This window comes from Hyperolius riggenbachi, chromosome 9 (genome assembly GCF_040937935.1).
Source record: "Hyperolius riggenbachi isolate aHypRig1 chromosome 9, aHypRig1.pri, whole genome shotgun sequence".
In the NCBI taxonomy this organism is placed as follows: domain Eukaryota; kingdom Metazoa; phylum Chordata; class Amphibia; order Anura; family Hyperoliidae; genus Hyperolius; species Hyperolius riggenbachi.
In genome coordinates this window covers 132717998-132744705 of record NC_090654.1, presented here as the reverse complement: position 1 = coordinate 132744705, position 26708 = coordinate 132717998, and the positions used below count along the sequence as shown (strand labels likewise).

The following is a 26708-nucleotide window of genomic DNA, read 5'->3' as shown; positions in this document are numbered from 1 at the left end:
TTCAGCATTAAAATGTTTAATTCATAGTAAATTCCACCAGTAGAGTTAAATTGATATTTTTTAAATAACATTTTCAAGTCTCACATCAGTCCATAGTCCCTCATTTGCTGATAAAAAAAATATTTGTTTAACCTCCCATCATGACAAATATTTTGAGGTTTTATAAAAAGTGATTTTGTGAGGGAGGGTTTAAGGGCTTTCACAATAAAAACCACAGGTAAATGTGTTTTGTTTTTCCAGGCACTTGTGTGTACTTTCAGAATTTATTCAGTTCAGATGCAAACAAAATTGCAGCATGCTTGTTAGTGCTACAACGGGCTACAGCCTAGTAAAACTACAATGGAATTCTTATGACAAATCGCATACCTATACAATTGTGTTTATAAAACACATATGGTGGAATCAGGCCCTAACATTTTCTGCACACCAAATAGGGCTTTTCTTACAGCATAAGGGTAGGAACCCAGTAGAGCTTTTTTTTTTTTTTTTTTTTTTTTTTGAGTGCTTAGGGATCGTTTAAATAGCTAGCGATTTGCCAATGTAAGTGGATGGGACTGAGCCCACTGGAGCGATTGCGATTAGGTAAACCACAATCGCACGACATGCAGCATTTAGGGAGCGTTCCCATTCTAATGTACAGGAGCAGGGAAATCACTTCCAAAATCGCTAGTGATTGTGATAACGCTTTACAGGTGCAAGGCCTAACTGTTCATTCACGGTGTAGGGCGATAGCATGATACCTTGTGCACAGGCTACAGCGGTTTATGTCCAAGTCTGTACAATAGTTTTCAGTAAAAATGAGCGCATATCTGCATATCATTACATCAAGGATACACTTCCTAGGATAAAGACCTACTTCCTATGTACATTAAAGCCCAACTTAGTGGATACAAATATAATTGGATAGTGAGGGTAAGAACCTCTTCAATTTCCTACGATAGGTACACACCAAAATTTCCTGTCAGATCGACTGGTCGAAACGATAATTTCCACCATGATCGATAAAGGGATTGATTTTCAGATCACTACTGAACAAAATCGATCCTGTTGTCAATTGGGAACAGATCGGACATGTCAGTGATTATCAGTTCCACCAGTCGATCTGATGGGAAATTGGAATGGTGTGTACATAGCATTAAGCCTGGTACACACAATTTTAATTAGCCAATTTTACAGATTTTGAATACTATGAACAGATTGTGTAGGCAAGCTCTCCTACTACATATAAAGTCTGATATGCACATTCAATGTTGACCCTCATACTACATAGGTGGTAAAATTGGCCAAAGTTGAAGGTGTGTATGCACCCTTACAGTTTGAATTCTCACTGCTGAGAGACTTAAATATGAGCCCTGGTAGACCTGGAACAGGAAATCCTTTAAAAGCCCCCTCCAACTGATTCAGTGTAAGCCAGCCCTTTCACACGAACGGCAGAAATGAGAGCTCAAGGTGCAGATCAGCCTCCAACTTGTGAGCCACTGAGCACTTTCCATACTTCAGTTTCGCACAGCTGAATGGCAGAACTGCCTCTACATCAGATGTGCCTTTAATCCCTCTGAGACTATTGCCTCCTAAATTCCTGTACTAACTGCTTTTTCGCATCCGGTGAAACAGGCCTCGCAGGATGACATCCCATAAAAGTGCTGTTGCACCTCAAATAGTATATGTGGAGATGACTATTTACCAAGCACAAGAGTGATATTAGGATGAATCTGACTCACAGGACTGGCTGAAAAGAATTACAAATGTTTTGTCAGGCAACATCTTCCACATGAACCATTGTATATAAACTGCATTTAAAATATTTGCCTGGAGTCCAGATTTAATGGGCTACTGTTTATTAGGCCTTGTTTTTTCGCTTCTTCTTACACTTAATTCTGTGTTCAGCATATTCTGCAGCCTCTTCTGACTCAGACTCCGCTTCTACAGTACAATGATCAGTAGACTTCTTTTTATTCTTCTTTGAAACTTGACAGTTCTCCACTGGATAGACTGCACGTTTTTCAACCTTGTTCACTTCGTTTTCCTTTTTCTTCTTTTTCTTTTTTTTAGATTGGATATTTTCTGTAGAATCATCTTTTTTTTCAACACTATCTTCAAAATGTAAACTTTTCTTTTTTTTCTTTGAGTCTCTCAGGTTTTCATCTTCTGAACAAATGTCTTGATGGCCATCAAGAAGGTTCCCATTTGCCTTCTCTTCGGTATCTGCTGTCTTTCTCTTTTTCATCTTTTTTACGGATGGTTCTTCTGCGTCAATAGTTTGAGCGTAGTCTTTGGGATCCTTAAACTCATGTCTGACATCTTCATCTAGAGCTTTCTTCTTCTTTTTCTTCTTTGAGGATCTTAAGTCCTCTTCCAATAAATGAACAGGTTCATTGGCACACTCTTCAAGCACCTCATCTACAATGTTCCTCTTTTTTGAGGTAGTGGCATGCTTTTTTCTAGGAAAAGGATCATTATCAATGCCATTAAGAACATCTTGTAAAACTTCACTGCCTACAATGCAATTCTTTGATGTCACTTCATCCTTTTCTATAGAAATTAGTCCCTTATAGCAACCACTGCTTACAACTTCCTGTACCGTTTTATCATCAGAAGGTTTCTTCTTTTTTTTCTTTGACGATTTTGTGTCAAACACAGTTTTCTGAACATCTTTAGTCATATCCTGCTTATGTCGTTTCTTCTCTTTTCCTGCTTTTGTGTCTTCTTCCATTGAAGATAGTGTAGTAGGTTTTGCTGCTTCTTTCTTTGGTTCCTTCTTCCTATATTTTTCTAGAAAAGCACGTTCCTGTTCTTCAATTCTTGAAAGCTTTGCACTCATTTTCAATCCATGCCTTGCACCTCTGGAAAACAGGAAAATAATGCTTTAGAGCCAAATGGATTTATTTTTCTCCTCAATAAGTACTCCTTGTTTAATTTTGAAACACTGATAATACAAAATGAACAGAGGTCTACTTCATATACAAAACAAAATATGAAAAATGTGCTAACCAGATTCTGACTTTCTGCATTTAATTAAAATGTTTTAAAAGTACCCGATGTATACTACTAATATGCAGTTACTACATTCATGTAAAGATGTGCTGTATTATGGAAACTGGTGCTTTTTGATAAGTGGGCAATGTATGCACTCAACATCATTTCTATTGACCCACTGCCCTCATAAGCACCCTTTAAGACCAGCAGCAAGCTTTGGGTCATTTCTCGACCATAACCGTCCATTGTAACCCTTAGACTGCTGCAGACATCTATATGACATTGGTGTTTCCACATTCATAAGCCGCAGACTTCTAAAGGTGGTTTAGTACACCTGGGATTCCTGGACACTGTGGCTAAAAAAAATGGTCTTAATTATGCCCTTCATATCCTGACACTGAGTATTGACACTTTTTGGTAAGCATTTTGTAGGCGTTTTTGCAGAGCGATTCCGTTTTTTTCACTTACTGACGTCAGTAAACTCGGAAGTGAACTCTTTGATCCAGGAAAGGAATTAATACAATGTATTTATTCTTAAAAACGTGAACGCAATCGCTGCACAAAGCAATTTTGTGAGCATTTCGCGTTTTTCCCATACCTTCCACTGTAGCAAAATCGCCCCTAAAATGGTCCATGCAGCGCTTCTCTGAGCGGAAAGCGGATGGATAGCCCTAATTAGAACTAGCGCATTTAAAAATGAAGAATTTTATTTTAAAGATGGTATAAGTGCTTTCAGGGAGATTTTGAAAAAAAATCGCAGGCTCTTAAAAAAATCCAAAAACGCCTCCAGGGTGAACGAGCCTTTAGGGCTTGTTTCCAGTAGATGTGATTGACAGCTATTCCATGCACGCAAATTTAGTGGGGAATTGCAGCCTATTGAAATCATACATGTCTCATTTATCACCCAATTAATAAAAATAACATTTGAGCAAATTAACAAGCAAAATAAACACTCAAAGTAAGTTGTTGCTGATTAACGTAATTTTAATATTGCTCTTCTTACCTTAATTATCATATTTTTGATCTTTGGGAACTTAAAAATGTAACATAGATAAGGTGAAAACAGAGGAAAACTGGTGAAAAAGCTTTGTGAATCATGCCCAATGTATCTGAATCCCCATAGCCATGCAGGGCATGGCTAGAGGGAATTATAGTAGTAGCTGCATCAGCACAAGTGCCAGCATCCGTCTTGGAAATGGACGCTGCCACAAGTTAAAACTTAGGCTTAATTTGTGTCAAACATTAAACAACTCCACTGTGACCATATACACAATGTAACTTCCTTACTTATGAGCAGTGCGTCCTCCACAGATCTTCATGAGGTCTTCATCTGTCAGCCTGTAGGAGTACAATAAAATCAAATAATTCAGATCTATTTGAGTGACAATACAAGTGTTGCACACAGGCAAATGTAATCCATGGGCTCCATTGTGAAACTGTCTTCACAGCGAAGTATTTCCTGCCTATTTATCCTGTTATTTAAAGGACTTTATACCAATTAATTGAATTGGGCATAGAATAGGGAAAACATTTGTACCTTTTCTGTCCATTAAGCATCAGCTACAAAAGTGTTTTTAGGTTTTGTTTTGGTTTCAAACACTATGGTTGTAGCACATTAAGGACATTTTGGGGCCCTTTCACACCGGGGAGGTGCGGTATTTCGCATCCCACCGCCTTGCAATGAAAGTTTATGGAGACTTTCATACTTTGACGTTATGGTGCGACGGAAGTGATGTTTTTGCCGCATCCCTGACGCAGGTCCAAAAGTACGTTACTGCACGGCTTCTGTGTTAACTTGTGGTGATCTACATCGGTCCGGAACACATGTTAGTCTATGGCGACCTGTACTAACACTGTGTTCCCTGAAGGCCTGTTGGTGGCGGAGCAATGTGGTGCCACACACCGCACGGCTAAATCTAGTTTCATGGAAGCAGACATATTGTTACCATCCAGTGCGTTCAAATGAGCTTATCTTCCATATTTGCTTTTTCTGTACAGGTTGAGTTGAGATATACTCTACACCAAAAGACTGAGGCCTAGTGGGAAAGTCTCTGAATGGGTTTGGAGAGACAAGTAATTTCCACTTTTAGCAGACTGCTCCAACATACTGGCAGGCACTCAGTCGGCATCCAATACTATAGCCTGGCTGCTGACCATATCCAAGGCCACCTAGAAGTGGAAGCAAACCAATTATTTCTCTCCAACTGTAATATTAGGAGCAAAAGCTATCTCTATCGAAGAAGTCATTAATATATACCGTATTTTCCGCCATATAAGACGCACTTTTTCTCCCCTAAAAATGGGGGAAAAAAGTCCCTGCGCTTTATACGGCAAAGGCAAGAAATCCCCGACTTCTGAACGCCTGCCGTTACGAACCGTGACCTGCCGCCACGTCGGGGATTCCATGCTTATGTGCCCACTCTGTCCTATGCATCTATACTCCTGCCCCCGTTATCTCCCCCGTGTCCCTGCTACCTTCACGTGTTTCTAATACTGTCCCCCTTGTGTCCCTGCTCCGTTTAAATGTATAAATTGTAGCTATGGCTCTTACCTCTAAAGCAGCGCCCGCAGGGATGGCCAACCTCTTCACCGCCGCACTTCTCACTCTAGTGACCACGGCTTGTAATGACACGTCATCAGTACAAGCCAGCACTAGAGCGAGAAGTGCGGCGGTGAAGAGGTTGGCTATTCCCGCAGGCGCGGCTAGAGAGGTGAGAGCTACAGCTACAATTTATACATTTAAACAGGGAGCAAGGACACAAGGGGACAGAATTATAAACACATGGAGGTAGAGGGGACATGAGGGAGAGAGCGTGGACACAGGGGAGGTAACGGCACCAGGGAGGACAAAAGGGGACACTTAGAGGGACCTGGGGACAGAAAGGGAGACACCAGGGGACGGTAGGGCACACCTGGTGACAGAAGGGGACATCTGGGAGGACAGAATGGGACACCTGGGGACAGAAGGGGGCATGGGAGGATACCAACTGTGGGAGAACATCTACAAGACGATAGTGGAACATGGACGCACAAGGTTTAGTATCATTTTTTTTCTCCTGGTTTTTGCCCTCTAAACCTAGGGGTGTCATATTCCAGAGCGTCTTATATGGTGAAAAATATGGTAACAGTAAATAACTAAAACTGTAATTCTCAATTTAAGCCAAGATCTAGCCTCTAAGTTCTCTCGTGTATCCAAAACTCATTGCTGCTGGGAGGTTCTATGTTTTCCCGTTACATTGAAGAATTACTAAGCATTATTTTTTTGTATTCCTCTTATATGACCATCTTAAGAAAGTGGAACTCTTCATTAGACACAAAGCTCAACACTCTGGAGTAAGGGTAAACAAGCAAGAAACACAAACCGCTCTGTCTGAAAAGTAAAGTACCAACAGATGTTAAAGTTATTTGTGCAGAGCATGTTCAGCTATGATCTGGACATTCAGCTCACTGTTTCTCTTCATAGACAGGATGATCAGCCAGGCTAAACGTTCACATTGACATGTAAGCCTGCCACTAGAATGCAATAAGACCGGTTGGATTCTGCCTGCTTATCCAGTTGCTTTCTTATGTCTATGGGTGCTTTCTAGGCAAAATATGTCCACATACTTTGTGGTAGAAGAAAGATCAAGCTTTTCATCCTCGTCCTCACTGCTGTCACTGCTCTCAGAGGAGGACTCTTTTTCCACTGGCTTTTCTCCACCAGACAGCAAAGTAGCAGACTGCAAATATACAAGAGAAGTGATTATTCAAAAAGCAATGATCAAACCTACCAACAGATCATAAAGCAAGTAATGATCTGAATAGTAGTGGAGGAATGACAATGGCACAGTAATATGGGTTTATTGTCAATAGACAGTAGTGAGGTTAATGGTTTATAAACAAGAAGTAGCCAACACATTCTCAGATCTCTTTAAAAAGGCAAAATTAAAAACTGCATTATTGATTAGGGCAATCTGGGACTGATTTACTATACTTGTATTAATAAGAACAACTACGGTATCTTTTAAAGTGATTTTATATTCTAAGTGGAAATATCACCAACTAAAAGACCCAACCCCAGTATAGCTATAGAATATAAACTAAAAATGCACTTAAACCAGAGGGTTAGGTTAAGGTTAGGATGGGGCCAGTAAGGCCATAATAAAAGACAACTTTACTTACGGTAACGTCTTTTCCGGTAGTCAGGAGGACAGCACCCCTGGATGAGACTTGTCTCCCTCCCCACCGTGGACAGGAACTGCAAAAGAAACAATTTGCATAAGCAATAGGCAGCCAGGTATATAAGCTACTTACTTGCCACCATACTTCAGTTAATATAAAAGATAATACGGACACTTAATAATGCTTATACAAACCTCTGATATTCCACCCAATAAGGGCGGGTTGTAGGGGTGCTGTCCTCCTGACTACCGGAAAAGACGTTACCGTAAGTAAAGTTGTCTTTCCCGGATCGTCACTCGGACAGCACCCCTGGATGAGACGATATACTAAAGATCAGGCTTAGGGCGGGACCACTGCTTGCAGAACCTTTCTTCCAAAGGATAAATCTGTAGCTGCCGATACATTAAGTCGATAATGCTTCACAAAAGTGTTATGACTTGACCATGTTGCAGCCCTGCATATCTGCTCAATGGAGGCCCCTGCCCTCTCTGCCCATGACGTAGAAATGCCTCTTGTAGAATGAGCCCTGACCGAAGAGGTTAACGTCTTTCCCCGTATCTGGTATGCTGATACAATTGTCTGTTTGATCCAGCGTGCTAAGGTTGTCTTAGAAGCTCTGTTCCCTCTTGTTTTTCCTGCAAACAGGACAAAAATTGCATCTGATTTTCTCCAGGCATTAGATCTTTCTAAATACTGTAACAGACACCTCCTCACGTCCAACAAATGTAGTCTCTCTTCCTTATCATTTGCCGGATTCTCACAAAATGACGGGATATAAATTTCTTGGTTCCTGTGGAAAGAAGAAACCACCTTCGGAAGAAATGTTGCGTCCGGACGCAATGTTATTCTATCCTCTGAAACAACACAGTACGGCTCCTTAATCGATAGTGCTTGTAGCTCACCTATTCTTCTTGCTGTAGTAATTGCTAGAAGGAATATGGTTTTCAATGTCAGGAATTTGTCCGAAACTTGAGATAAGGGTTCAAACGGAGACTCACATAGACCCTGTAACACTGTATTAAGATCCCAAGAAGGAACTCTTGACCGTATAGATGGTTTTAGTCTTCTTAAAGCCTGAAAGAAACGGATTATATAATCCTCCTGTGCTAATTTCCTTTCTAGGAACACACTCAAGGCTGACACCTGAACTTTCAAAGTACTAATACTAAGACCCTTCTTATAGCCACACTGTAAGAATTCCAAAACTGATCTAAGCGATCTATTGTTGCAGGATCTATCTATACACCAGTGATTAAAAACTCTCCAAGCCTTCCGGTAAATTAATCGAGTTACCTTCTTTCTACTATTGAGTAGTGTTTCTGACAGATCATCTGAGAAACCCTTAGACTTCAGTATTTCCCATTCAGGTTCCAAGCTGATAGGTGAAGTAGACTCGGATCTGGATGTAATACTGGCCCCTGGGATAACAAGTCCTGAGTCAGTGGGAGGATTATTGGTTCTGATATCGCTAGAGACTGTAGTAATGTGAACCATGGACGTTTGGGCCACATTGGAGCAATCAATATGATTCTCGCTCTGTCCTGAATGATCTTCTTCAATACTCTGGAAAGTAATGGAATTGGCGGAAAGGCATACATCATCCTGCCTCCCCAACTGATTGTGAACGCATCCATTGCCCAAGGTAAGTCCTCCTGAAACAGGGCACAAAACTTCCGGCATTTTGAGTTCCTTTTCCTGGCGAATAGATCCAGTTCTGGATATCCCCACTGTGACGTTATCGTTTGAAACACCTTCGGATTGAGTGACCATTCGTTCTGGTCCAGCTTCTCCCTGCTTAGATAATCTGCCAACTGGTTTGATGTCCCCTTTAGATGACGTGCTTGTAATGACATGATATTGTTTTCTGACCAGAACAAAATTTTTGATGTTTGTTTCCATAACATCTGGCTCTTCGTGCCTCCTTGTCTGTTTAGGAATGCTACCACAGACTTGTTGTCGGTCCTTATCGTCACATGCGTTCCCTTGATCTGATCCTTGAAGTGTAGCAGTGCCCTCCATACAGCTTCTAGTTCCCTGCTGTTGGATGATCTTGAGCTGATCTGTACTGACCATTGTCCCTGAGCCAGAAGAGCATCCAAATGTGCTCCCCAACCCCATAAACTGGCATCTGTTGTAATTATCCTCTGCTCTGGATAACTCCATACACGGCCTGATGAAAGATGACCTTGGTTTTGCCACCAAAGTAGGGACACTTTTATGCTGTGAGGGATAGGGATCTTCTTGTCTAATACCGTGAGGCTTCTGTTCCATGATCTGAGGATCCATAACTGCAGAATCCTTGTGTGGAACTGCCCCCACTGAACTGCGGGAAACGAGGCTGTTAGGAGCCCCAGGACTGCCATTGCTTTCCTCAGTGATACTGTCCTTGCATTCTGAAAGGAAAAAATAGCATTTAGAATTGCAGTAATCTTTCTATCAGGCAAGAAGATTCTTTCATTCCTAGTATCAATGCTAAATCCGATAAACTCAAGAACCTGGGAAGGAACTAGTGAAGACTTCTCCCAATTAATAAGCCAACCTAAATGCTGCAGATAATCTAATGTTGACTGCATCTGCAATCTTACCCTTTCCGCTGTAGGTCCCCAAATTAAAAAATCATCTAAATATCCAAGGATATTAACTCCCATCAGCCTAAGCTCTGCTAGAACCTCAGACATGACTTTGGTAAACAGCCAAGGGGCAGAAGAAAGTCCAAAAGGAAGAGCAATAAATTGAAAATGTCTTACCTCTTCCCCCATGTGGACTGCAAATCTTAGATACTGTTGTGATGACGGATGAATAGGTAGGTGAAGATATGCATCCTTGAGATCTAGAGAAACAAGAAAATCGTCTTTCTGCAAGAGATGAATCACAGATTTTATATTGTCCATCCTGAATCTTCTGTATTTTACATCTAGATTTAATTTCTTTAGGTTTAAGATGAATCGGTAAGATCCCTGTGGTTTTTTTACGAGAAATACTGGCGAATAGAACCCCTCCTGTTTCTGACAACTCGGTACATATCTTATCACCCCCTTTTCTAATAGAGATAGGACCTCGCTTTGTAGTGCACGACACTTTCTTTCTTTGATCTTGTGGTTGGGGAGTAATGCAAAACCTCAGAGGAGGATGATGATTGAACTCTATCCGGTACCCTTCTGATACAATCCTTAGTAACCACTGACTTGTGAACTGAGGCTGCCATACTTCTAAAAAGTTTGCAATTCTCCCCCCCACTGGAATCCTGGCGTCATTGCTTATCCTGCCTCCTGGCAGGATTGAAATTGGGTTTCGGTTTCTGTGATCTGTATGGGACCCAACGTTTACCCTTGGAGGACTTGGGGTTTTGGTCAGACCTGATGGGGGGACGAAATGGCCGCTTATACTGGAAAGGTCTTTTCTTTTCTGGAAAGTTTTTCTTTTTATCTGATGACCTATCTAAAGTATCATCTAAATTGGATCCAAAAAGCAGCCTGCCTTCACATGGTATACCACATAAGATTTTGAGGAATTATCCCCATTCCAGGTTTTAACCCATATACCTCTTCTGGCTGAGTTAACTAAAGCAGTAGTTCTGGCTGTAAGTTTAACAGTGTCGTCTGATGCATCTACCATATAATTAGAGGCATTTAAAACTTTCGGAAAATCATTAAGAATTTCTTCTCGCGGGACCCCAGAAGCAATCTTATCCTGCATTTCTAATAACCATGTTTTTAATGATCGACTCACTGCCGTGGACGCTACTGCAGGCTTGAATGTTAAGGAAGAGGATTCCCATGCTCTCCGCAGGAGATTGTCCATTTTTTTGTCGATTGGGTCCTTCAGACAACCAAAGTCTTCAAATAACAGATCTGTTTTCTTTGACACCCTAGAAAAAGACGGGTCTAACCTAGGCGGAGTACCCCAAAACTCCTGATCTTCCGGAGAAAAAAGGATAACGATTAGACAAGGATCTCGGCCAAAAAGCTCTCTTCTCAGGGTTATCCCATTCCTTCTTAATCATACCCTTAAGGGTGGAATGGACTGGGATAAACTGAGGCTGGGGGTCCGCCAAAGTCCTGTACATCTCATCCAAAGGTGTCAAAGATTTTCTTTCTGTCTTGATACCCATTGTATCATACATAGCGCTTAATAAATCCTTCATTAAATCGGTTGAAAAAGCAAATTTTGATCTGTCCACATTTGAGACCTCTTCCTCCATATCTGATAGCTGATCTAGCTCCGATATCTCCCCCTCAGATAACTCAGAACCCTCCACCTCACTCTCTCTTCTACGTTTGGATCCCGAGGGCCCTGGTTGAGCCAAAACAGGGGAAGCAGGGATAGCAACTGCAGGTATTGTGTCCATATTTCCAGTAGTTCCTGGGACATCAGAAGGAACTATAGAATTGGAAGCAATGGCAGAATCTTTGATTTCTTTAATCGCTGAAGACATCTCAGATCTCATCCAGCCCATTAAATCTTTAAGTATGACCGGAGATTCATCCTTGACTACTTTCTCTGTACAGCTCTGACATAATTTTTTAGAAGAAGATGAAGAAAAACGACTGTTACAAATTGCGCATTTCCTCTCCGACCTGCTTGAACTATGCTGACTGGTCTGAACAGCAGCCTTGTCAGTTTTTTCACTTTTATCAGATTTGTCCGACTTGTCATGTTTTTTAGGCTATAAAAAAACACAAACAAGGGACAATCGTTACTAAAGGTTACATAGTAAAAAACCATAACAAGCAGGAGTATACAGGTACCACATCTACTTGCCAGAGAGGGATCTTGTCCAGACTTAGCAGATTGCAAAGGAGCTGAACCTGAAGCGTCCTCCATGATTGCCAGCCACATCTGAATCATGGACTTACTTCCACATATATACCCTCAAACATACCCAGCTGACCACAGCTAACGCCGCCCTGCTGCATAATTAATCAGCTTCACATACCTTGATGCATCAGCTGAAGCTGATTACCATACACCGCCGCGGCTCCTGCCGCTTAATTAGTCCAGCGTCATTGTGATGCAAATGTAATCAGCTGTTTCGTTGATTTAGTATTTCCCCGCCGCGGCCCCTGCCGCTCTGCAGACCTCAGATCACGCGGGACGCCAGCGCGTGACTACTTCCGGGTAAACCGGAAGTGACCTCTTCATGCGCGCGCCTGCACGCATAATACTGCTGCCTTCTCCGGAGAAGCCTCCCAAACGCTGCAGGACTCCCCACTGATCACTGCTCAGCTCTATTGGGAGTCCTGCCACACGCTGCCCCTGCCGAACTGACATGGATGGCTCCCTGGAGACCTCTCCCTCCGCTCCGTCCGGGACAGGAAACTATACTGAAGTATAGTGGCAAGTAAGTAGCTTATATACCTGGCTGCCTATTGCTTATGCAAATTGTTTCTTTTGCAGTTCCTGTCCACGGTGGGGAGGGAGACAAGTCTCATCCAGGGGTGCTGTCCGAGTGACGATCCGGGAAATATTGGTAATTTACATTACCAATATTTTACTATTAGTGGCTTATCCCAGCACCCAGCTGATGTGGCACTGTGGTAATATGTACTCTCCATTACACACCTTAATGAAGCGACCATACAACATATTGCGGTTGGTGAAGGCCTTCCGAGGTTTCTTATTGGTCACCGTGGGATCATCCTCTTTAACTTTTTTCACCTGAACTCCATCCTGGCAAATATAAAACAATTGTAAACATTCTGAGGGTACCATGTTTATGTATAACCTAAAGCTGACATTTCAATGTAGGGACTGCACTGCCACCCAAATTAGGGCTGGTGCACACAGACATCCACCCCGCGTTCACCGCCGGCGTTCGGAACTCGACAAACACTCCCATTCAAGTAAATGTGAGTGTTTGTGCCTGCTTTGCTGCATAAGCAGCTGGTGCATCATTCAAGCAAATATAAAACTGGCAACATGCTTTATTTAGTATATAAAACTGCTGATCTTTATATCTAAGGACACTGGTTTGATTTTATTATGATTTTTAATGGAAGTTTCATCCCACTTTAAAGCGGTCTAACACCCAGCATTTCTAGCACTAAAATGCTGAGTTTTAACTATTCAGTGAATTTCTGCTTAAAAAAATTCTGGCATAATAGTTATTAAGCTGAAAGCAATCTATTAAAGCAAAGTTGAAATGCTGGGTGTTAGACCGCTTTAATCTGAACCCGAAGTCAGAGTGATATGGAGGCTGCCATATTTATTTCCATTTAAGCAATACCAGTTGCCTGGATGCCCTGCTAATCATCTGCCTCTAATACTTTCAGCCATAGACCCTGAACAAGCATGCAGCAGATCAGGCGTTTCTGACAACTGACAAGGTTAGCTGCATGCTTGTTTATTCAGACACAACTGCAGCCAATTAGAGCAACATGGCAGCATGGCAACTAGTATTGTTTAAAAGTAAATAAACATGGCAGCCTCCATATCACTCTCACCTCAGGTTCCCTTCAAGTATGCCATTTATATATACACACTGCTCTTTGATTACTCATATTTTCCAACAAAACATTTGTGATGTTTTAGGGGCGTGTCCTCAGTCCCACAACTTTTATCATGCTGTGTGTATCTTTGCATGTTTGTACTAACAACATTACAAAATCTATATGTTCTATAATCTCAAAATACATATCTGGGCTTATGCTAACCTGGGTGCACTATTTACTAAATGATAATGTGACCCAATGTACTCTTACATGATATGACAAAACCTGGCAGGTAAATTGCTACTATAAAAATGTTAGAACTGTGTATGCAGCCATTAGGCTGGAGCTGTCCTTCAATGCCAAACACATGAAGATGATGACAGAATATCTTTAGTCACACGATAACATTGGATTGACTTATTTCTACAAGTAATCCCTGCTTCTTACCTGATCAGGCTCTACAGAGATGCTGGAGGCGGTCTTGTTGAAAACATGGTCCCACCAATGGAAAGTGAACTGCTCTGCAGAGTTGTGACCCACCTACAAACACAGACCCAGTACCGTTATATCACCAACACAGCACTAACAGGTCGGTCAGGAAACGTTCCCAAAACTTAACAGCATCTTAACAGTAAGACATTAATAAGGGGTCTGTGCAAATTGTAGGTTAAAGAGGAACTTCAGCCTTAAACATACCGTCATTAAGTTACCGTCATTATGTTGCATCAGTTATGTAAATTAAAACAGATAGGTAATATAATCTCTTACCCACTATGTTTTAAAATGGACCCAAATGGACCCAAATTAAATTAAAAATACAAGATTTCAGAAATAAAATCTATTTTCTAAATTATAATAATAAATAGCAGCCTTTTTTCAGCTGCATGATGACAAATATTAAATATTTTACATTTATTGGAGGAACCCCTCCCTTCCTTTCATATTGCCGGGACAGAATCCGGCAAACTGGTGGAGTAGGAGGTGTCCAGCAAAGGAGGAATTGCTAATGGCTGCCACCTGTATAACCCTAGTTATGAAAAGAGAAGGGTGAAAAGCATGCACTGAAATGCTCATAGGCTTGAAGGAGTGTTTATTTATCTTTGTATGTGTCAGAGTGGTGCAAATATTTTGAATTAAAAAAAATGTTTGGTTTGGGTCTGCTTTAAAATAACTGGCAAATGTTTTTGGTTGAAAGGAGGTGACAGGGAGCATGAGATAAAGTTCCAACTGTCCTGTGTCCTGATCACCCCTCCCAGCTGCGAGCGCTAGGCAACGAGAACAACATCATCAGAAATCCCATCATGCTTTGCACAGCAGCAGGGGAAAAATACCTGGGCAGATTTATTTGATGGGGTGGAGCTTAGCTTCTGTGAAGCTAAAAATGAGGCTTGGGTAAAAAAAACAAAATTCTGATGCTGTGAAACTGTAAAAGAAACACTAAGCCTTTTCAGTGCTGCAGAGTAGATTTTTAGTTTGGAGATTCAGTTTAAGTTTGTAGGTTGTTGTGTTGCTCACTAACTTGTCCGTTCTCTTTTGGGCTCTACAAGCAGATCCATAATGTAAAATTATTAAGGAGGCCTGAAGGGAGAGGAATATGAAAGCTGCCATTGCTGGTTTAGTTAAACAAAAAGAGAACCTGTATGGGCATTATGCTAATCCTTTGCCTAACTCAGAAGTAGTTTTCAGATCAGGGATTATGTCTCCACCCTCTACATGCTTCTTCGAGCCATATGAATCAAAAACTATTTAAAGTACACCTGAACTGAGAGGGATATGGTGGAAGCCATGCTTTGTCACCATTAAATAATTCCAGTTTCCTGGCAGTCCTGCTGATCTCTTGTGCTTCAGTAGCGTGTGAATCACACACCTGAAACAAGCATGCAGCTAATACAGTCAGAATTTAGTCAGATACATCTGATTTGCATGCTTGTTCAACATTTAATTTGCATGCTTGTTCAGGGTCTACGGCTAAGATTATTAGAGACAGAGGCTTATGCTGTGTACACACTTGAAAGATTAATGAAAGATCTTAGACCAATGTTACCCCCTTCCATGTGGTATGAGAGCCATACTCTACACAGTCTATTCTATTGAGCTGAACTCCCTATCAGATAAAAATCTTTGCAAGATGCTGCACACACAGATGCTGTACACATTCAACAGATCAGTATCTGCAAAAGATCCGTTCCTGCAAAATGCATTTATAGTCTATAATATCTGCAGATCCTCATACACACAGACATTCATCTGCAGATCTGAAGATCCATCCTGGTGGATTTGATCTGCAGATGAATGTCTGTTAAACAAGGTGTGTACGAGGATCTGCAGATATAGACTATGAATGCATTTTGCAGGAACGGATCTTTTGCAGGAACAGATCTTTTGCAGATACTGATCTTTTGAAAGTGTACAGCATCTGTGTGTGCAGCATCTTGCAAAGATTTTTATCTGATGGGGGTACTCAGCTCAATAAAATAGACTGTGTAGAGTATGGCTCTCATACTACATGGAAGGGGGTAAAATTGGTCTAAGATCTTTCATTAATCTTTCAAGTGTGTACACACCATTAGCAAGACAACCAGGCAACCTGCATTGTTTAACCCATTAGCAGCTTCAATAGAGTTATCTCGTTTGAGATAAGTGCACTGCTTTTGCCCTCAGTTGGCAGAACTCGTTGTGCTGTAAATTCTTTGAATGCTTTGATCTCTCTCCATAGCAGAAAATATAGAAACTGAAAGCAGAAGTCCTCTGTTATTGTCTCACACTGCCCCCCAGTGACAAATGGCCATAATTACACATTACAGCAGTACTAGTTTGAAGCAATTTGGAACAGTAGTTAGGCAGCACTCACCAATAAGAGTGACGTGCTTGAGGTCATTTTCCCTTAGCCCAAGCTAACAATCAAGGAACCAACGAGAAGTAGGATCCAGCACCGTCTTCAAGTTGCATAAAGTTGATTTTATTAAGGCATCTTCATCAAAATATAAATGTACAATAGAGCCAGTGTCTGCACAGTGCTACGAGCGATAGGAACATGACCGCAAGCAACTTTATTATGCAACTTGAAGACGGTGCTACTTCTCGTTGATTCCTTATTTGAAGCAAGAAAATTTAACAAATAAAAAAAAAATAAAAAGGTGCTAAAATATATTAGCCAGGAGCACTTGCAAGCCTCTAAATAAATCGGCTGATAAAGGGTTAAGGAAATAAATACTTCAGCCTCCATATCCCTCTCAGTTCAGGTGTGCTTTAAAGGACTTCCGAGGCCAGAGAGCCAAAAATCGATCTGTACCTTTTTGATTCTAGAATCCATGGAGGACGCCATCCGCGCGATCCGCTCTGTTCCGCCGGCAATCAATTATTCTCACTGCCCCCAGGTCGGGTCCCGACCCCACCGCACAGGACGCTTCTTCATTCCACACAAAAGATGGCCGCCGAGCTGAGCCGCGGCTGCGCAGTACGCATAGATGCTAGTACGGCTGCGCAGCCCTTCTCCAGCCGCATACTGGGTCCCAGCGTCCTCCTGAGCGTACGTCGGGCGCGCTCACATCACTGCGAGCAGTGCGCGCCCAACGTACGCTCAGGACGGCGCTGGGACCCAGTACGCGGCTGGAGGAGGGCTAAGGGCTGCGCAGCCGCACTAGCATCCATGCGTACTGCGCAGCCGCGGCTCAGCTTGGTGCCCATCTTTTGTGTGGAATGAAGAAGCGACCCGTGCGGTGGGGTCGGGACCCAACCTGGGGGCAGTGAAAATAATTGATTGCCAACAGAGCGGAGGGCGCAGATGGCGTCCTCCATGGATTCTAGAATCATAAAAGGTACAGATCGAATTTTTGCCTCTCTGGCCTCGGAAGTCCTTTACCCACTTCACCACTGAGGGGTTTTACCCCTTGAGCACCAGAGCAATTTTCACCTCTCAGCACTCCTTCCATTCATTTGTCTATAAATGTATAATTACTTATTGCAATGAAATGAACTATATCTTTTTTTCGCTACCAATTAGGCTTTCTTTGGGTGGTACATTATGCCAAGAATTATTTTATTCTAAATGTGTTTTGATGGGAAAATAGGGAAAAATGTGGGGAAAAAAAATCATTTTTCAGTTTTCGGCCATTATAGTTTTTATATAATGCATGCTACTGTAATTAAAATCCATGAAATGTATTTGCCCATTTGTCCTGGTTATTACACCGTTTAAATTATGTCCCTATCACAATGTTTGGCGCCAATATTTTATTTGGAAATAAAGGTGCATTTTTTTCAGTTTTGCGTCCATCCCTAATTACAAGCCCATAGTTTATAAAGTTACAGTGTTATACCCCTCTTGACAAATATTTAAAGAGTTCAGTTCCTAAGGTAACTATTTATGTAAACAATTTTTTATTGTAATTTTGTTTTCTTTTTATTACACAAAAATAAATAAAATTGTGGGAGCTAATGAGTTAATTTATAATGTAAAAGAATGTATTTATATATGACAAATGTTTTTGACTGTAGTTTTACTTTTTGGCCACAAGATGGCCACAGTAATTTTTTGTGAATGCGTCCTGTAAGCGTAGAAAGTACGCTTACAGGAATTGTAATGAGGCTGGGAAACTTTTTTTTTTTTCACAATGATCGCGCAGCTTCTCATAGAAGCAGCCGATCATTGCTGGGGGGCTTAGATCAACGAACGGGAACGGGCTTTCCCGTTCATTGATCTCAGGGCGAGCGCGGGATCATGCGCATGAGCGAGCGGGAGCGTGGACAGTGGCGGGGGGTGCGTGTATCTACGCTCCTGGTGGGGAAAGGGTGATAAATGGAGCGTAGATATACGCACCGCTGGTGGTAAAGTGGTTAAAGGAAACATCAGGCAAACTTAAAAAAAAAAAAATAATCAGATCTACGTACCTGGGGCTTCCTCCAGCTACTGGAAACCTATGCGCCCCTCACTGCAGCTCTGCTCCAAGCCGGTCTCCCGAGGTCTTTCCATAGCAGCCACCGACCTAGCATGCGCACCAGAAGTGATTTGTGCAGGTGCAGAAGCACTGCACCTGCGCAGAATGCTAAGGTTGACAGGAGCATGACCGCGAGCGGTGCGGCTGTGAGCATGTGCAGTGGCTGCCAACTTGGCCAGTAGCCGTTATGGAGGGGACCCATGGAGACCGGCACGGAGCGGAGCTGTGGCAAGGGACGCATAGGCTTCCAGGGGCTGGAGGAAGCCCCAGGTAAGTAGATCTGATTTTTTAAGTGTGTCTGATATTCCCTTTAACCCAAGCATGACAGCCAGGCAACTAGCATTTTTTAAACATGGGAAAAAAATGTAAGCTTCCATATTTTCACTACAGCCATGTCTCATTTTTTCATACTAACAATAGCTAATTTACCACTAAATATTGTGAAATCATCCAAATATCTTAAAAAATGTTTTGATATTGCCATTACCATTTCCTGTGCTAAGGCAATTCAAATAGTTGGGGTAGAAAAAAAAATCGTTTTTACTTTTCTGGATTGCTATACTTGGATGTATGCATACATAATAGATTACTTCTATGCCATCTCTATGCAAATTAAAACATACCCTCTTATTGAACATTCCATTATAAGGCGAGATCTGCCATTCGTGCTAATGGCCTGGAACCCACTACAAATCGCTAATCGCAATCGCTAGCAATTTGTATGAGCATTTTGTAAGCAAATTCATAAGTGTTTTCTTGCGATTTGGGTAGCGATTTTAAAAAGTGTAAGCGGTTTGCCAGCGATTGTGTAGCGATTAGCATTTTTCATTCTGATTGGTCCTTTCAATTAATTTAATTTTTTTTACGGTGTGCAGTAATTTCAAAACGCTAGCAAAATCGCTCTGTGTAGGTTTTGACGAGAAATTATGCCAGCGTTTATATACTTTACATTGCAGAAACGCTAACCGCTAAAAATGCTGCATGTCCTGCATTTGCGATTTTGGTAATCGCAATTGCTGCCGTGGAATTTGGCCCAACCATTAACATTAGCTGAGCGTTTAGGGAAATCGCTCCCTAAACGCTCACAAAATCGCTCTGGTGGGTTCTAGGCCAGCACTAACGCTGCTGAAAGACATACATAGCTATAATTACTAGGTAATGCCCAGCGGTGTTGATCCAGGGATTTTATTTGATTACCATCGGGAGTCGGGAAGGAATTTTTTCCCTTTTGGGGATAATTGGACCATGCCTTGTAAGGGTTTTTTGCCTTCCTCTGGATCAACAGGGATTTGTGAGGGAGCAGACTGGTGTTGTACTTTGTTTTCTGGTTGAACTTGATGGACGTATGTCTTTTTTCAACCCAAATAACTATGTAACTGAGCACTGCGATAAGGGTTAACAAGATATACTACAATGTATCCAGACAAAATACAGCTAAGCACAATTTACAAGGTGTTGCAAACTGCAAAAATACTCTGTGCAAACTACAGTAACCCGAGACAGGCAGGTTTTATATCGTTGTGCCCCTGTGGTTGCTGCACACAACCATTGGTTTACAGCAGGGGTCCCCCAAAAGTTTTGGGTCGAGGGCCGGGTCAACATACTTCAGACTGCTGGGGGGCCGAAGTATACATAATCTGATGTAGAAGTCTATGCAGGCCAGACAGTGAAGCATACCCAGGTGACAACCTGCAGTCCAATTTGACAACAGTGTCACCTGCTGTGGAATTTGATTGAAAACCAGCAAATTACTGCTTTCTGGCTCCATTCTATATGCGGACCACCAATATTTAAAGATGTAGCTAACCGCATCTATAAAACATTTTGTGTGTGGGGGCCGGTAAAAAAGCCTCAGGGGGCCACATTCAGCCCGCGGGCCTTAGTTTGAGGACCACTGCTTTACAGGTTTGTCAGTTTCTTACCCCAGCTGTGTCACACTTCACTTTGACTTTAATGGCTTCTGAGATACCATTCTCCCTTTTCCCAAGACCCTTTCCTGAAATACAAGATGCACACATAAAAGCTATAGCTCATACCAATAAAACATAAAAAAAACTATTGGAAAGTAAAAATATATATTAGACAGAGCATATATTCTTTCCTCATGGTAGAAAATGTGATTTCGCTGTAGTGTTTTCAAATCACACACAGCAAGTCCTACTTGCTCTTGTGTATGCTCAGCACAGTCTACAGTAGTTGGAGGTGGGGCAGACTACTCACATTCAATTTAAGTGAACATCGCGTATTTAAGTTCATCTAATGTAAAAGGGATATGGTGGCTGCCATATTAATTTCTTTTTAAGCAATACCAATTGCCTAGCAGTCCTGCTGATCTTTCATGCATCAGTAGTGTCTGTATCACCTACCTGAAACAAGCATGCAGCTAATCCAGTCAGAGCAACTGATCTGCATGCTTGTTTAGGGTCTATGGCTAAAATTATTAGACGCAGATGATCAGCAAGACAACCGCGCAACTTGCATTGTTAAGAGGAAATAAATAGGTCACCCTCCTTATTCCTCTCACTTCAGGTGAACCTTTAAAAAAATCCTTTTTAAATAGCTGGTCATCCCTGTTACAAATAAGTTTTCAGTCTGTTAGAGTTACCACTGCTAGCATTTGATAAACAAAACAAAACACAATTCTCAAACCTTTTGACTCTAGAGGGCACAAAGAAGAGGAAATCACATAAAATGCACATTATTGTGAACTACCAAAAATATGTCTCTAGTGGAATAGGACGCATAAGGGATATAAGGATTTTCAATGCCAGTAAACACATCCTAATGTCTCCTATATTTATAAAGGCAAAGTTCTGTTGGCACATAATCATCCCAAACAGAGCTGTCTGTTGGTTTTAGTGATACTGGAGCAAAAGGGGAGAGGAGGTAGTGGGAATCAATGACAACAATGCTGTGGTCCTCATTCACACTATGTCCCCTTCTGTCCGCTTTATATCAGCACATCAATGTTACAGATTAATGCATGTTGCTGAAAAGCAGACAGTAGCGGACAGAAGTGCACTAGTGTGAATGAGGCCTAAGACAGCAGGCAGGAGGAGTCAGAAGACAGAGGATGATCAGTGACAGTTTAAGGCGTCTTGCACACTACATGCGATTCCGATTTTTTTTATACAATTCTATTTTTGATTCTGACTAAAAAGCCGTAGCAGCACGCAGTACGTTTTTAATCGGAATTAAAAAAAAAAAAAAAAATCGCATCGTATAAATTAAAAAAAAAAAAAAAAAAATCAGAATTGCATGTAGTGTGCAAGAGGCCTGAAAGATACCTGACTGGAGGCAAAGCTACCCAGTGTAAGCAAAGAGGTATGTTCATGCAGGGTCCACATACCTCAGTGAATTGTCCTCAGCAGGAGTGGCCTTAGACATGTGCCATTTGTGCACGTGCACCAGACCACCAGGGGGAGGCACACGTGCTCACCGAGGTACAGCCTGGTCACTATTGCTGCACACATCACTGCCAGTGCCTCACGCCACTGCAGCAGGTCACAGTGACACCACATTTGTTAGCTGTGCCAGAACCTGTGTGCTTCACTAGCAAAGGCACAGTCTTCAGCCAAGTCGCCGTAAGGTTTTCATCATCAGACCTGCCCGCGGCAGCGTGGAGAAAGGATGCCACATGCTGAGACAGTGGGGGCAAAAAGCACTAGCAGATTTCAGCAAAATTTGTGTCATGAGCATAAGGCGGCTATGCAGTGTCCGCAACAGACGTGGCCATTTACCGTGCATAAGATACCATAATGACATTGGAGTGCGAGAACCACTGATTCTTTCTCTACCCAGGGCCACCACATGCCTAGAGCCGCCCCTGTCCTCACCGCTCTTAATTTCCTCTGGTCCCCATAATAACTCCTGGAAAAATTAAGCCTACTGTGATGTTCCCTCCTATCACCCCCTCCTATTGCCTCCTCTTAAAGGGAACCTAAACTGAGAGGGATATGGACGTTTCCTTTTAAACAATACCAGTTGCCTGGCATTCCTGGTGATCTCTTTGGCTGCAGTCGTGGCTGAATCACAACCCTGAAACAAACATGCAGCTAATCCAGTCTGACTTCAGTCAGAGCACCTGATCTGCATGCTTGTTGAGGGGCTGTGGCAAAAAGTATTAGAGACACAGGATCAGCAAGAGAATCAGGCAACTAGTATTATTTTAAAAGGAAAAATCCATATCCTTCTCAGTTTAGCTTCCATGTAAGGAGAGTGGATGGGGCAGGGAAGAGGATAGAATGGGAGGGTGATAGGAGGGAACATCACTGCAAGCCTGCCTCTTCCTGTCTGAAAATTTGACTTTAGCCAAAAGCCACATTTTTCAAGGAGTGATTATGGGCACCACATGGACAGAGGAGAGGAATTGAAAGTAAAAGAATCGATGTGTGTATGTCCTGCTTTAGGCTCCGTTTCCACTAGTGCGTTGCGATTTTTGTGCGGAAAACGCGTAAATGAATTTGCATGAGACTGCAAATTTGTATTTTATTGTGAAAACGCTCACGGTTTTGCGTATTTTCTAAATATGTGTTTTTAACCATGTCAGTGCCTGTGTGCTTTTTAATTGAAATTTATGCGAAAAACGAATGCGAAATCGCATGGAAAACCACATGGTGAAAACACAGGCAAACTTCCTATTACATTACAGGTAGTCCCCGACTTACGAACACCCGACTTACGATACGAAGGGCGTGGATTCTGTGTTTCCATGGGAACAAGCCAAAAAAAATTGTTTTAATTGGACAAAACATTCAAAGAAAAAATGGCTTTTAAACTTGTATAAGCAGGCACAGATGGCAGAGGTGACACAGAGGGGGACACTGGAGGCACAGAGGTGGTACAGGGGACAGTGATAGCATTGTTCTGACTTAAGAACAGATTCAGGTTAAGAACGAACCTACAGTCCCTATCTCGTTCGTTAACCAGGGACTACCTGTACATGCGAATTGCACACTATACGTGCGGTGTGCGAATTCTGATGCCTCTGCTGTACAGAATTTTTCTGCACAGCCCTGCGCACAGATTTTGTTTGTAGAGGAAACAGGCCCATTGATTTGTATTGTCATGCGAATCTGCATGTGAATTCGCATTAGTGGAAATGGGCACTTACTCTCACTAAATTAATGGGGGAAAAAATGTTGTATTAAGAATGTAGAAATTCCCCAGAGAGATACCTTCAGTCCAGCCATGCCTTTGGAGTAGCTCCTCTGCAAACCTCATGCCTTGGCCTTTCATGGTTGATGGGTCAGCCATGTCAATATGAAATGTACACCTGTGTTTATTTTCTTTTCACACTGCAGTGACAAAAGGCAGAAAAAGATCAGCAATATGATTGCACAATACCTTACAAGTTTTGTTTACAAAAATAACAAAATAATACAACATAAAGGAGCAGATGCAAATAGTCATAACATTCCATTGACAGATTTGGAGAATAATGCTAGGTACACACAATGCAATTTTCTGACAGATTTACTATCAGGTCGATTATTTCCAACATGTCCGATCTGATTTCCGATCAATTTTCCATAAAAGTGAACGTAAATTTGATCAGAAATCAGATCGGACATGTTGGAAATAATTGATCTGATAGTAAATCTGTCAGAAAATTGCATTGTGTGTACCTAGCATAACACAAGCTCAAACACTCAGGCAACTGCTACTTACCAGCATAAAAAATATTCTTTACATTAACTAAAAGATTAAAGGGAACCTTAACTGAGAGGGATATGGATGTTTTCTTTTAAACAATACCAGTTGCCTGGCGGCCCTGCTGATCTCTTTGGCTGCAGTAGTAGCTGAATCACAACCTTGAAACAAGCATTCAGGTAATCCAGTCTGACTTCAGTCAGAGCACCTGATCTGCATGCTTGTTGAGGGGTTGTGGCTAAAAGTATTAGAGACATGGGGCTTGATTCACAAAAGAGTGCTAACTGTTAGCACTGCTGTTTTTTCGCGGAAATTTTCGCGTTCGCGCGCAATTAAACTTTTTCACGTGAAATTGTTATCGGTTTCATGCACAAACGTGAATTTTCACGCAAAATCGTTACCGTATTCACGTTTGCGCACGAAAACGATAACAATCTTGTGTGAAAACGTTTAATTGCGCGCGAACGCGAAAACTCGCGCGAAAAACGGCCGTGCTAACAGTAAGCACTCTTTTGTGAATCAAGCCCATATAATCAGCAGGGGAGTCAGGCAACTGGTATTATTTTAAAAGGAAAAATCCATATCCTCAGTTTAGGTTCCCTTTAAGTGTTATGTACCAATTTCCTAGATCTGGAGCTAGGCACTAAAGGCCATCAGGAACACACTAATGTGGTCTTTAGTAGGCTCCATAAACTGTGCAGGGACACGCCGTTGTGGTCTCCGGCAGGCTCCAGCATGAACATGTCAGTGTGCCCTCCAACAGGCTCCAGCAGGAATGCGCCAGTGTGCTCTCTGGCAGGCTACAGCGGGAACGCACTGGTGTGCTCTACTGCAGGCTCCAGGGGAACGCGCTGGTGTGCTCTACTGCAGGCTTCAAGGGAACGCGCTGGTGTGCTCTACCGCAGGCTCCAAGGGAACGCGCTGGTGTGCTCTACCGCAGGCTCCAAGGGAACGCGCTGGTGTGCTCTACCGCAGGCACCAAGGGAACGCGCTGGTGTGCTCTACCGCAGGCACCAAGGGAACGCGCTGGTGTGCTCTACCGCAGGCACCAAGGGAACGCGCTGGTGTGCTCTACCGCAGGCACCAAGGGAACGCGCTGGTGTGCTCTACCGCAGGCACCAAGGGAACGCGCTGGTGTGCTCTACCGCAGGCTCCAGGGGAACGCGCTGGTGTGCTCTACCGCAGGCTCCAGGGGAACGCGCTGGTGTGCTCTACCGCAGGCCCCAGGGGAACGCCCTGGTGTCCTCTACCGCAGGCCCCAGGGGAACGCCCTGGTGTGCTCTACCGCAGGCTCCAGGGGAATGAGCTGGTGTGCTCTACCGCAGGCTCCAGGGGAACGCGCTGGTGTGCTCTACCGCAGGCTCCAGGGGAACGCGCTGGTGTGCTCTACCGCAGGCTCCAGGGGAACGCGCTGGTGTGCTCTACCGCAGGCTCCAGGGGAACGCGCTGGTGTGCTCTACCGCAGGCTCCAGGGGAACGCGCTGGTGTGCTCTACTGCAGGTTCCAGGGGAACGCCCTGGTGTGCTCTACTGCAGGCTCCAGGGGAACGCGCTGGTGTGCTCTACTGCAGGCTCCAGGGGAACGCCCTGGTGTGCTCTACTGCAGGTTCCAGGGGAACGCCCTGGTGTGCTCTACTGCAGGTTCCAGGGGAACGCCCTGGTGTGCTCTACTGCAGGTTCCAGGGGAACGCCCTGGTGTGCTCTACTGCAGGTTCCAGGGGAACGCCCTGGTGTGCTCTACTGCAGGCTCCAGGGGAACGCGCTGGTGTGCTCTACTGTAGGGCTCCAGGGGAACGCGCTGGTGTGCTCTACTGCAGGCTCCAGGGGAACGCGCTGGTGTGCTCTACTGCAGGCTCCAGGGGAACGCGCTGGTGTGCTCTACTGCAGGCTCCAGGGGAACGCGCTGGTGTGCTCTACTGCAGGCTCCAGGGGAACGCGCTGGTGTGCTCTACTGCAGGCTCCAGGGGAACGCGCTGGTGTGCTCTACTGCAGGCTCCAGGGGAACGCGCTGGTGTGCTCTACTGCAGGCTCCAGGGGAACGCGCTGGTGTGCTCTACTGCAGGCTCCAGGGGAACGCGCTGGTGTGCTCTACTGCAGGCTCCAGGGGAACGCGCTGGTGTGCTCTACTGCAGGCTCCAGGGGAACGCGCTGGTGTGCTCTACTGCAGGCTCCAGGGGAACGCGCTGGTGTGCTCTACTGCAGGCTCCAGGGGAAAAAGCTGGTGTGCTCTACGGCAAGCTTCAGGGGAACACATCGGTGTGAAGGAGCGTGCATAGCCACTGAAAAGCATTGTGTGTGTTTTCGCAGTGCACAAAATTGCATGCGCATTTTAACAAAGCCTTACTATTTTTACCTAACACTGGTACTTGTGTTTATGAATAATTACTGGTGCTGGCTGTGTTCCCACTAGAGCAGAGAACAGACATTTTTTTGTCCATTCTCCTCTCATTGCTAAACGGATAGTGAACGGCTCCCATTTTATAAATAGGAGCCATTCACACTTGTCACTCTGCAACAGATCCACAGAATCCGTTGCACTATGTGGACCGCAC

The 26708-nt window shown here is 43.3% G+C and overlaps 2 protein-coding genes across 2 annotated transcripts in view; both read right to left on the bottom strand.

Moving 5' to 3' along the window:
* Positions 1 to 26708, bottom strand: part of LOC137532704 (G patch domain-containing protein 4) — a 31619-nt gene continuing 4911 nt past the window's right edge. Inside the window, exons 2-8 of the mRNA XM_068253531.1 lie at positions 23683 to 23802; positions 20428 to 20501; positions 14016 to 14108; positions 12700 to 12807; positions 6583 to 6695; positions 4264 to 4314; positions 1 to 2843 (exon numbers count right to left, since the gene is read on the bottom strand). Coding sequence (XP_068109632.1) covers positions 1841 to 2843; positions 4264 to 4314; positions 6583 to 6695; positions 12700 to 12807; positions 14016 to 14108; positions 20428 to 20501; positions 23683 to 23761 — 1521 coding nt within the window. The 5' untranslated portion in view covers positions 23762 to 23802 and the 3' untranslated portion in view covers positions 1 to 1840. The remainder of the gene's footprint in view (positions 2844 to 4263; positions 4315 to 6582; positions 6696 to 12699; positions 12808 to 14015; positions 14109 to 20427; positions 20502 to 23682; positions 23803 to 26708) is intronic.
* Positions 7418 to 10564, bottom strand: LOC137532703 (uncharacterized). The gene is made up of 2 exons (XM_068253530.1): positions 9885 to 10564; positions 7418 to 9530 (listed from the first exon to the last, which is right to left on the bottom strand). Exon 2 carries the CDS (start codon positions 9421 to 9423, stop codon positions 7477 to 7479), a length of 1947 nt encoding a protein of 648 aa, XP_068109631.1. The 5' UTR covers positions 9424 to 9530; positions 9885 to 10564; the 3' UTR covers positions 7418 to 7476.